At 34.0% G+C, this 11,309-nt stretch overlaps 1 protein-coding gene across 1 annotated transcript; it reads right to left on the bottom strand.

Moving 5' to 3' along the window:
- Window positions 1-379: 379 nt before the first annotated feature.
- LOC142640492 (NAD-dependent malic enzyme 59 kDa isoform, mitochondrial) lies at window positions 380-9,978 on the bottom strand. Its single transcript, XM_075814617.1, has 19 exons — window positions 9,658-9,978; window positions 8,346-8,442; window positions 8,124-8,242; window positions 7,864-8,031; window positions 6,113-6,241; window positions 5,913-5,973; window positions 5,585-5,688; window positions 5,421-5,504; window positions 5,188-5,294; window positions 4,943-5,045; window positions 4,496-4,603; window positions 4,244-4,309; window positions 3,355-3,427; window positions 3,178-3,264; window positions 2,931-2,985; window positions 2,773-2,844; window positions 1,577-1,639; window positions 1,104-1,218; window positions 380-772 (listed from the first exon to the last, which is right to left on the bottom strand). Exons 1-19 carry the CDS (start codon window positions 9,784-9,786, stop codon window positions 701-703), a joined length of 1,812 nt encoding a protein of 603 aa, XP_075670732.1. The 5' UTR covers window positions 9,787-9,978; the 3' UTR covers window positions 380-700.
- Window positions 9,979-11,309: the final 1,331 nt, after the last annotated feature.

The following is an 11,309-nucleotide window of genomic DNA, read 5'->3' as shown; positions in this document are numbered from 1 at the left end:
AAACGAAAATCACTTCCTTTCGGCATCTTTGTTTTATAATTTGTTCAAATTGCGAACATGGCTGGTTCCTAATTGGTGTGGCACATCAGACAGGTCCGAATTCCTTTCATTGTAGGAGAAAAGAGCACGATGTCCTAAGGTCAGTGAATCAGACCAATTTAGCAGCCAGGAGGTTCTATCAGACCACTGAAAGGCAGTGCCCAACATTAATTCGATTGGCAAAGCTGAAGGCTTTCAAATCCTTACACCAACCCAAATCCACCTGACTGGGCCTTGTACTAGCTTGCGAAATTTGTACTAGGAGAAATTAGGCTAGTATATTTGAAACTCAATTCTCCTAAAAAAATTTTAAACTTAAGCGTGCCCAATCCAGGTAGTGTTGTTAGGAGTGCATATAGCATCATTTCATAAAATCACCCGCCAAGCCAAAAAAAAAACAAATGATGTTTTGTAACAATATCTCCTAAGCAGAACGAAGAAGTTATACACATTTAAGTTATGTTACTGCTTACAAAAATCAAGCTAATGGGGTTCTCAGAATTGTGAGGGGTTTCATTCCTGTTTCCATCCTTTTCCCTTCTATTTCTCTAAGCTTGTAAATATGATTTCAGGAAAAGAAACCCAGATACAATGTTTGGCTGCAGACTTTGAGAAGTAAGACGCAGGAACACCCTCTAACAGTCACATAAGGAGAGGACCCTTATTTCTCATGAACAAGAGGACTGTAAACAGGGAACCACATATTGCTTCGGACATATTCCACTGTCATCTCCTGTACAAAAAATAATAATAAACCAAAATAAATCTACAGATTCAAGAAAAGCTATTAATGACAACATCACCCTTGTTGTCTCCCTAAAAAAAATACATCAACATTTTTATCGATTTCAGAGCTGAAATTTTTATGCAGACAAGATATTAATATAGAGAGACTTTTCTTTATATTTTAATTATGTTTGCACTCTTAAGGTTACTTCAAAGATTATTGTGACAATGTTATATTGATTATCTTCTTAAAAAGTTGAACATGTATATATCATTCAATTGCTGCTTTAACAAAATGTGCAGTTTCCAGTAGGACAGTAAGTTGAAAATGCACTTACTTTGGACATGTTCTTGAGCTCTTTAGGCCCCACATCACCGTGTCCTTCTGCCAGCTCTTCTGCAACGGCTGCACGCAGAACAGCAGCTCCAACCTCTGCTGTGATATTTCGAATGCTGCATGATGAAAAATAGCAGTTGTTAAAGGTCATTCCATCACTGCATACATACGCTGTAAACTATTATTCCCATTAATTTGGATTTTTTATGGATATTTTCCTAATGATGTTGAGTGCTCAGATCCTGGCTGTTATATGTATACACAGTTACATACACCAAAAATTAGCTATATGCAGTTAGAAATAATAAAATACTACCTTAACACATCTATGAAAAATTGAACATTAACTCTCCTTTAGGCTTTTTTTTTCCCTGATAGGTAATTCTTTTGGTTGTTAAAAGAATATCGGGAAAAAAAAAAAAAAAAGATGGCAAATGAAACACGTTTAATACCAGAAAAAGACAAGGATAATACCTATTGATAGATGGATACAAGATTCCATTTTGAATGTCTTCATCAGTCATGTAAGAAGCGAGGCTGTACATTTTTCATCATGTTAGCAAAATTTATGGCAAACAAACAGAACTTCACACCACATTTTATCAGAAGAGGAAAAAAATTAAAATTAAAAATAAAAATAAAAAAAAAAGGGTACAAAATTTCAATTTTAATTTATGAAGCTAGTTAATTGATGAATGTGATGTATTGAAATGCAAATTTTCAACCTAATACATGGAGCTAGTCAATTAATGAATGTGATATATTGTGTTATTTTTTGATAGGTAGTAGTGGAGGAGGGAGGTGGGGTTCGAACAACATACATGGAACATCACAATGGATGTCATTATCTCTGGACTATCACTTGAACCCCATGATGTATCATGTTAATTTATTAACATGTGATATAGAAAATGCAACTGTACATTGCATTTCTGTTTGTATCATAAGAAGAAGCACGAGAACTTTTTCTCCTAGGAATCTAAAACATTACAAACCACCATAGACTGGCACAAATTCTTACCATATGCCACGCCAAAATTAAGAAGATGGAAAGTATAACAAGGATGGAACAAGAAAAAAAGGCCAAATGTGGCAAGATTGTACAATATATATCTCGTACATTGAATTCCATGCTTGATAAGAGTCATATTGATATAGTCAATTCATCAAATTCATACAACTAACAAAACTATTAATTCAGCTGAACTGGCCTTGACTACAAGAAACTTTCTTGAGACTCTAAAAATAGGTGAAGAGAATTTGTCAAGATATTTTCAACAATCTCTACCACAATTTTGGAACATGCAATCTCATTGTGAACAACCATGAGGCAAACATAACATATAATATAATTAAAAGATGACAATACACAATAATTGGCAAGGAAAGCAGAATTAATGCCTTGAAGATTTGCTAATAAAATTACAAATGAATACATAGATCTCTTGACTAAAAGCACAGGCCCAACCAAATATTTAAATTCAAAAATGTACACAAATTCCAAGCATTATAGTTCTCTGCAATAAGATCAGAACTGCAAACTAAGATCAATCATAAGCACTTAAGAGGCTATAGAAATTAAATAATTAAGGCCTTCTTCAATGTAAATTCTGGTTCTCCAGTGTAAAAAGTTAGAAATTTTAGGTTTGAGCAACGAAGACATTTCATACCATTCAGCAGCTGCTTGCAACATTCCATCTGTTATAAACCGGGCACCTGAGAGAAGAGTTCCCAAACCAATCCTGAATTACAGGAAACAAAACCTTTAGATCAATTGGATATATAGGCATGGTTATTAAGAAAAAATTGGCCAAGGAAAGAAACTAACCCAGGAAACAGGTACATGTTATTCGCTTGATTTACATGGCCAACTTTTCCATTCCCTGTGAACAAGTTTGTGATTTTTGAAGGTAATAATATTCAAACAAATCAGAGAGAGAGAGAGAGAGCGCAGAATTATATACCATACTTTAGTTTGCAATGACTCCAATATAAATAGTTGGAACACATTGCCTCAACTGTATGGTGCGAAAAACCTTGCAAACAAGATAAACATCAAGAAGAAGGGGAGATACCTAGATTAACATTTTCAAAAGGGCTGCCACTTGCAAAGACTATATTTTCTCCAGCATGCCTAAAAGCATCAGCAGCAGTGCATTCGGCTGTCAAGGAATATGCAAAGAGAACATATAAGTTAAACTCAGTTGCCATAAGGAAAATGTAAATGCATGATGAAAGTCATAGAAGCAAACCATTCATGGTGGGATTTGACATAGCAAAAATGGCAGGTTTACTTGAATCAGATTCTCGCATTGCCTTAAGCACCTTGTTGAGTTGTAAAAAAAATGAAAGATTAGGGTTAGGAGAGTAGAAAGGAGAAGATAAGAATGGAGAGAGAAAGAGAGAAGAGTTTTAGGGCTCAATCAATCAGTCCACTGGCAGAGCCAGAATTTTTTTAGGGGGGAGGGGGGGGTTAGTAAAACTTTATATATTTTTATAAAATTTATAAAGAGGAAAAATTTTAAAAGCAACGCCCCCCTCCCTCCACCAGTGAATCAGTCCCTCCTTACCTTAGCACATATTTACCAGTAAGACACTGAATTACAGTTTTTAAAAAAATAATAATTTTAAATAAAAAATAAAAAAATAAAAAAGCAATAACCTAGATACGAAATGAAAATGCCATTCTCTAAACAACAACTAAAGGAAGGCGATGAATTTCACAAATCTTAATTTCATCAAACAAAACCAACCAATTGTTGGCTAATTAACAAGTAGATTGAATTATCAAAGCACGACACCTTAGAAACTTAAAACAACTTCGATTAACAGGGGGAAAAAAATTTTGGGGGTGGGGGGAGCTGTTATGACCACTAGTGTAGAAAATTTAATAGAATATATTTCTGTGGTAGACAAATGAATAAATCTGATACTTAATTCCTCAAAATGCATAGTTAAAGCACCAAGAATGAATGATATGAGGCACTCCATACACCATCCTGTATTGTTTGCTAATACTCTACAGTACAGAACACAGGCTGTAAGAACAACAAACATTTCTAACTCAACTTAGTCACCTTCATTAGTTCAATTTGGTCCTCTACTTGACCGGAAATGATTAAATGAAATCAAGGTTTTTACCTCCTCATTGAAGACACCACCAACTCCAGACAAACCAAGAAGCACATGGGGCTTGACCTTTTTAACCTGAAAAGCATAAACCTCTCAGCATCTACAGTTATAGTTTGAAAGAGTAAGTATGACTTTAGAAGAAAATATAATTATGCTATAGCAAAGTGTGGTTCAACTCTCTTGTATCAAGATCCTTCGACTAATAGCATACATAATCAACACTTTTACACAGAGAAGCCTAAGCAGTTCTGTAAGAATTACCACTTCAACTAGGCCAGCTCCCTCCCTAAGTCCCTCAATCTCTCTAGGGTCTTTAGCAAATGGTGCTGCTGAAGGATCAAGTTCCTTCCTCTCTTTTGTGACAAGGCCCTGCATAAAAACATTTTTTTTTTCAAACATAAAAGAAAAATTCCAATATATGACCTCATGACACATCTAGGTCAAGCAGTATATGGCCATCATTCATAGCCATGACTTTCTTTCTACTTCCTTCTCTTTATTTTGAGGGAACATTTAGGGAAAAAATTATAAATGATTCAGAATTAATTCAGGAAGAAATACCATAATATCATTATTAGTTTTTACATGAATTTGAAGGTAATATAATTGACCATGTGCCCCCAATAGTATATTTTAAACAGCGAAGTCATGACTATGAAATATTACAAGCAAGCTGCATAGATTATAATAAAAAGTGTAGAACTATACATCTTTATCAAGTAGGAAAAACTGTTTTTTTACTGCTGCTTCGCCATTTCCTGACATTCTTGAAACAGCTTGTGCAGCCATGTTAAGAACACCAAGCCCTGCACTGAAAGCCAGAAGAAAAAAAGGGAAAAATATATATATATAGAATTATGAGGCAGCATGAAGTGAGAACAAGCACATGTATATAATACAATGATAATTTTAAGCCAAATATAGAGCTCATTATAGGTAGTTATGCAAAGTACCTCCCAGCTCCAACCACAACTATCTTTTGGTGCGCAAAATCAGACAATGGTCGACCTTGGGCTCTCACAGATCCTAAAAGTCCTGCAAGTGCAACACCAGCAGTCCCCTATAGAACATCAAGTCAGCACAAATATTATAATAGATGAGGTACCCTTAATATTCCCAGAGTACTAAATTGCATTACATGCTCCTTTAAATCCATATAAATAACGGGACACCACCAACTACTCACCTGTATGTCATCATTAAACATGCAAAACCTTTTACGATACCGTTGCAGAGTTTCAAAAGCCCACTTCATTTGAAAGTCCTCAAACTGATAAATTAGAACCATCAAGTCAAAACTGGTAGAAACTAAACATTTATTGAAATTTATAATTCTAAAAGATACAAAACCTGTACAATAGCCTTGGGCCAACGTGTGAAAACAGCTTCCATGAATTCATCAACAATTGAAAGATACTCTTCTCCTTCCAACCTAGGTTGTCTAAGTCCTAAATCTGTCAAACTAAAATCATGTGAAATGATGTCCACATGATATTTACTAGAACGAATTCGTTCACAAGCATTTTACATATTGCGAAGATGAGAAGATGATCGATGGCATAGCAAGGCAGGAACTAACTAATCAACATACAACTGGTTCTGATGACTCAATTCTAAGTAGTCAAGTCATGAATTTTAGTAAGGCAAGGAAAAAAGTTAATGCATAATTGTTACTCACAAAGAGGATCTTCAAGTAGCTTTTGATTATTAGTACCAACGTCAAGCATAACCGGGAGTATCTGTCAGAGATGAACATAGATTGAATAAACAAGTAATAGCACACTTACCAATTTTACAAAAAGGTGTAAAGGGCATCCACATGCCTGGCTTGCATATGTACACACACACACACACACACTCAGAGATAGTAGAGCATACTCTCTGTGGGTTGATACCAGCGGCAGCAACATACATATCAAGTTTTCCAATAGGAATTCCAATTCCCTGAACTCCAAGGTCACCTAAGCCAAGGATACGACTGCCATCTGTCAGGACTATCATGTCTACCTGCAACACAAAAGGGAATATGAACACTCACAATATCACGAGCACATTTGTAAATCTAATCATATGCTGAAACCAAAAAGGGCTATCGCATGCCCGTAACTAATTTTGTTCTAACCCGTCTTTTTGGATATCCAGGTTCATTTTTAGAATTTGTTGATGCTCTGAATTCCAGGATCACATTTAAAGTTTATTTTATCCGTATTTTCTTTTTGGTGGGGTGGGGGATTCTTGTGGTGCCTTTTGCATTCTCCTATGTACTTGGGTTGTCCTTCTAGATATAAATAAAATATAAAATAAAATAACCTAAACCACAACCTGTAAAGTGCGAAGTGTAGGATGTAATCACTTACTGTACTTATGCTCCACTTGTTTGGCTCAAAAATGTTTTCAAATGTAAAATTTTACATTTGAAAACATTTTCAGCCAATATTTTCAGGTGTTTAGTGTGACATAAAATTTTTCAAGCACAAACCACCAAAACCAATGTTTTACGGTCAACTAAAAATGTTTTCAATTTGAACAACATTTTACAACAAAACAAACACTGTAAGATGCTGCAAATATTTTCCATAAAACATTTCATCGCAAAACAAACATAGTATAGTAAATAAATAAATAATTTTTTCTTTTTTAACCTCCAAGTCATGACCAAAAAATTACAACACTCTGTTTAAAGCTTATATTTTAGATTCTAGTTAAAATTACGCTAGTGAAAATCTTTGTAGTAAAAGATACCACAACAAATTATCCAGCCATAAATCTACCACTGGAAAAGTTTTTAGCGAGAGATGAAACAAGAAATTTACATACCATAAATTTTGAAAAGTAATGTCAAAGGCATGAAAGCTTATATGAAAATAGAAAGGTAAAGATTTATAGAAAGATATACAAGCCTAGCAGCTCTATATTTATAAATAAAATTCCACAGCCAACAAATATAAACCAACTCTGACCGCTCAGACACCCAAATTTTGCAATATATATAACATTAAAAGAAAATGACGTGTCAAATTTATATGTTATCTGAGGAAAATCAGGTTACAAAGCATTACATTGATGTGGCATTAAAGTTTATAACAACCAGCTCCAAAAAGTTGGCATCATATCATATGATTGTGATGCTAAAGTTATTTATTATAGCTTGCAGTGAACGGGATCTAAAATAAACAATGAGAATATTTCAATAATTTCTTTCAAGAACTAAATCAAATAGCAAGCCTTAGCATCAAGCAGAAAAGAAAAAATTATTTGAACAATTTAAGTTAGACCTACCTAAGCATAATTGAGACAACTAGATTATGATTGCTTTTCTCTTCAAATTTTTTTTTTTAAACTATTACTAGGGTATCCTGATCTATTACAAATCCCAGATTCAGATTCTTCTTCTTCTTCTTTTTTCTATGGAATTCATCTGTAGTGAGGTATCTAGATACAAATTAGCATCCTAACCCAATATTTGAAACTTAAATATCAATGTACATTAGGTTATTAGTTTATACAGTTTTGACAAATTGCAGCCTAAGAATTTAGGTCAAAAAAAGATGATTTAACTTTCAATGCCCGCAAGAGGGAGGGGGGGGGGGTTGACTTGATGTTATTATCTAACAAGATTCAATTAATACCTGATGAGCTGGCCAATTATAGATCATGGACATCATCTCCCCCTTATCTTTCGCACTGAAATACATTCCACGCGGGCGTCTAAATAACCCAGAGTAATTTTGACATACTAATCCTACTGTCGGAGTATATATTATTGGAGCAAAATTTTTGATGTTATCAATAAGGACCTGAAGATAATAGAAATATAAGCATGTTAAATTCCAGTAGGATCAATAAATGTTTTAAGTTCTATTAGCTGGAAACCTGTAATCATACTTACTCGGTAATATAAAGTCTCATTCCTGTCATGAAGTCTATTCAAGATCCTCCATTTTGCCAAGGAAACAATGCCATCTGATTGGCCCCTAGTATTTTTCTCTAAAGACCGATACGACTCCACTAACAGTTCAAAAATCAGAAAGGTATCAGAAAGGCCCATAAAACAAGTCCTTATAGATTTATTTTAGTTACAGTTAAGTGAGGAGGTAGAACTCAAACTTACTGAAACGAGCATATTGCTGCTCAAATGATATCACGCGAGGTGGGAGGAGGCCACGAAGCCCTAGACGATCCCTTTCAGTCAAAGGGAATCCAGTATCCTGCTCTTGGAAACCACAAATAGAGATTGAGCCAAATTCCACCAATACTTATTCATCATTGACAAAAGATTCAAAAACATTTCTTTAACATAGAGCAGTTGTAAACTTTATTGTTTAATTTCAAAATGCATGAAAAATTACAGTACTGCTAGCTATACTTCAAAATAATTTGCATATTTTACTCCATTTGCACAACCTAATGAAATATATAACAAATTTATTCTGAGCACATGGCAAACACAAAGCAAACAAACCATGTAAATTCCCACAGCATATTTACCTCTTTCATAAACACTTATCACTCAAGCAGCTCTCATGCATTCTTCCAAAAGAGTCCAAATGCTGACTCTAGAAGCATTAAATTTATCATAAGCCCATCTCAATTATCAAGCCAAACTCTCAAAGTTATAAAAAGCTTACACTAGGAAGCCTTTTAATATCTTGTCCTGTCAGAGTAACCCCTAGCATGGGTGAAAGACATTAATTTTTTTTTTAATAAATAAATTTAAGTATCCATTTCCTCTATATTAACTAATTCCACCTTAAGCAATTTATCTGCAGATTTGCACATCAACTGCTATTGCCAATCTAGTAATTCAATAGTTACAACAATGGGGGAGGCGGAATTTGATCCCTGAACGTCTCCATTGGAAACACCAAAAGATGACAGGCTCTTAGCATCTAACACTTCTCTAGTGCATCAAGAAATTTCAACTACAATTTCTGCATCTTCTCAATTTGTGCAAAATCTTTAATACCCAAAAAAAAAAAAATCTACTACCGGCTCTCATGTACAATCTACAATCTACAATCTACAATCAAATGTTGACATTTCAGCAATTAACCATACAATCAAAATAAAATACAAAAACCTTATGACATTCAACCTTCAACATAAGTACCACCCACTTCGCAAGTTGCTAAAAAAACACACCCCAAAAATAGAAAACCCATATAAGTCCAAGTAAAAATCAACTCTCTTTTTTCTTTCAAAAGCAAGGCTTAAAATTGCACTTTCTAAAAGTACTTCTCTTGCTTTGCTTAACAAAAATTCCAACTTTCACGTTCAACAAGCAATATACAAGCTCATTTTATCAATTTTTTTTTTTTTTTAAATCACCACAATCTCACAATAATTCATCCAAAGAAAAACAACGAAGCTTAAAAATAGTAACATTTAAGCAAAAAAAAAGAAAGAAAATCAAAGAAAATGACCTTGTTAAACCAGGGATCGTGGAGAATATCAGCACCACGCTTGTGAACGATACAAGGACCAGGAATCGCCGTCGAGAAGCGCCTCGATCGGCTCAGATTCGACGCGGCGAATCGCGCAATATTCCACATTCTATGCCCTAAAAAACCAAAAATCAAAAAGAAACTGATAGGAAAAAAAGAAAAGTCAGGAACACAGTGTCTACTCTGGTATTGTCCACCTATGCTCCTTTGTCTTTTCTCAGTGTTTCTCGGCAATATTTTACCCAGAAAATTTTACGCTTTCTGTTAGGTCACAAAAAAAAGAAGAAGTTGGTATTGACTAACTGAGAATGAGATCATGCTCTATTTAAAGGAATACGAATTCAACCTTTTTTTTTTATTTTTTTTTTTTTTTTATAAAAAAAATTTTTACGAGTTTTCGCCTACGGCCGTGCTCGTGTCTGAGAAGAGAGAGGCAGTTGAAGTTGAAGTTGAAGGTGACGTTGAATTTTATATCTGCCCGTGAATTTCGGGCAAGGGAAGAATATGCGAAGGTAAGAAGCTGAATGGTTGAAATGAGATGGACTGTGGCTGCCCGAAGAAGGGACGGGTAGGTAGGGGTATATATGCGAATATATCGTGCTTTTTTAGAGGCTAATAATGCAAGCAAAAAAAAAAAATTTTTAAAAAAAAAGAGGGTTAAAGGTTAATAAATATGGACCGACAATGGAATTAAAAAAATATATGAGTGAATGAGTGAGTTAGCACGTGGACAGCGGACAGTGGACTGGTTCGTATAGGTCAGTATTGAGGTAATGATCTGCTATTTTATGATGGACTAGTGGAACGTGTGTTTTTTTTTTTTCACCTATTAGATTTTATTAGATTTTGCCACGTGGTTTTTTGGGGCTACGAAATACACGTATGTTTTGTCAATGCTGCACGAGTTAAGACAAGAGGGTCATATAGCGTACAGCTCCAAGTAATGTTGAATGTGAATAGCCAAAGTCACTGACTCTGTTACCAGTTTTAATAATAAAAATTAAATAAAATCAAAGGTAGATCAGTAGATGTCACGTTTATATATACACACACAGATTAAAGTAGTTGTGTTTAATGAGTTTATTTAAAAGTGACTTCTTCTTTTTCTTACTATACTATGAAAATAAAGAGAGGTATAGAGAGAGATTATTTCAAGATTGTGTGTGCAAACGACTGCTGCCTAAGACCATTCTTATCATGAGTGTTATAAATGCTAAAATATTATTTTTAGCATTTATAACTACAAAAACCTACTCCATCAAAGATGTCATATGCTACAAAATTTGACATCTTACTATAGTGAGCTTTCATTTTTTAGAACACACTGTAACATGATGTTATAATTTTTTAATTTTTTGTCTGCTGTGAGAAAGAGGGAGAGAGAATAAAAAATGAATAAGATATAATAAAAAAAGAATATTTAAATGAAATGGTAAAAAAAATAGAAATTTTGATGTTAGGGGTATTATAAAATAATGTATTAAATGCTATAAAGTTAAGGTTTTAGATACTAAATGCTAAAATTTTTAAAAGTCTTGATGAGAATACTAGCATCCCCAGAGGTTGCTAAATTGACAAAAAAGCAACTAAACTTAAAAAATTAAAAATTTAAAAAAAAAAAAACTTTGAAC

The sequence above is a fragment of the Castanea sativa genome, chromosome 6, assembly GCF_040712315.1.
Source record: "Castanea sativa cultivar Marrone di Chiusa Pesio chromosome 6, ASM4071231v1".
NCBI lineage: Eukaryota > Viridiplantae > Streptophyta > Magnoliopsida > Fagales > Fagaceae > Castanea > Castanea sativa.
Note: the sequence above shows the minus strand (reverse complement) of the source record. Positions and strands in the feature narration are given on the sequence as shown.

Excerpts from the sequence above, each read along its gene's own strand:
- LOC142640492 (XM_075814617.1), bottom strand. The coding sequence starts at position 9,786 with ATGTGGAATATTGCGCGATTCGCCGCGTCGAATCTGAGCCGATCGAGG. Across the intron at positions 3,265-3,354 it reads GTCAAATCCCACCATGAATG|CCGAATGCACTGCTGCTGAT; the intron begins GTTTGCTTCTAT and ends ATTCCTTGACAG. Across the intron at positions 2,845-2,930 it reads AACATGTACCTGTTTCCTGG|GATTGGTTTGGGAACTCTTC; the intron begins GTTAGTTTCTTT and ends CCTGTAATTCAG.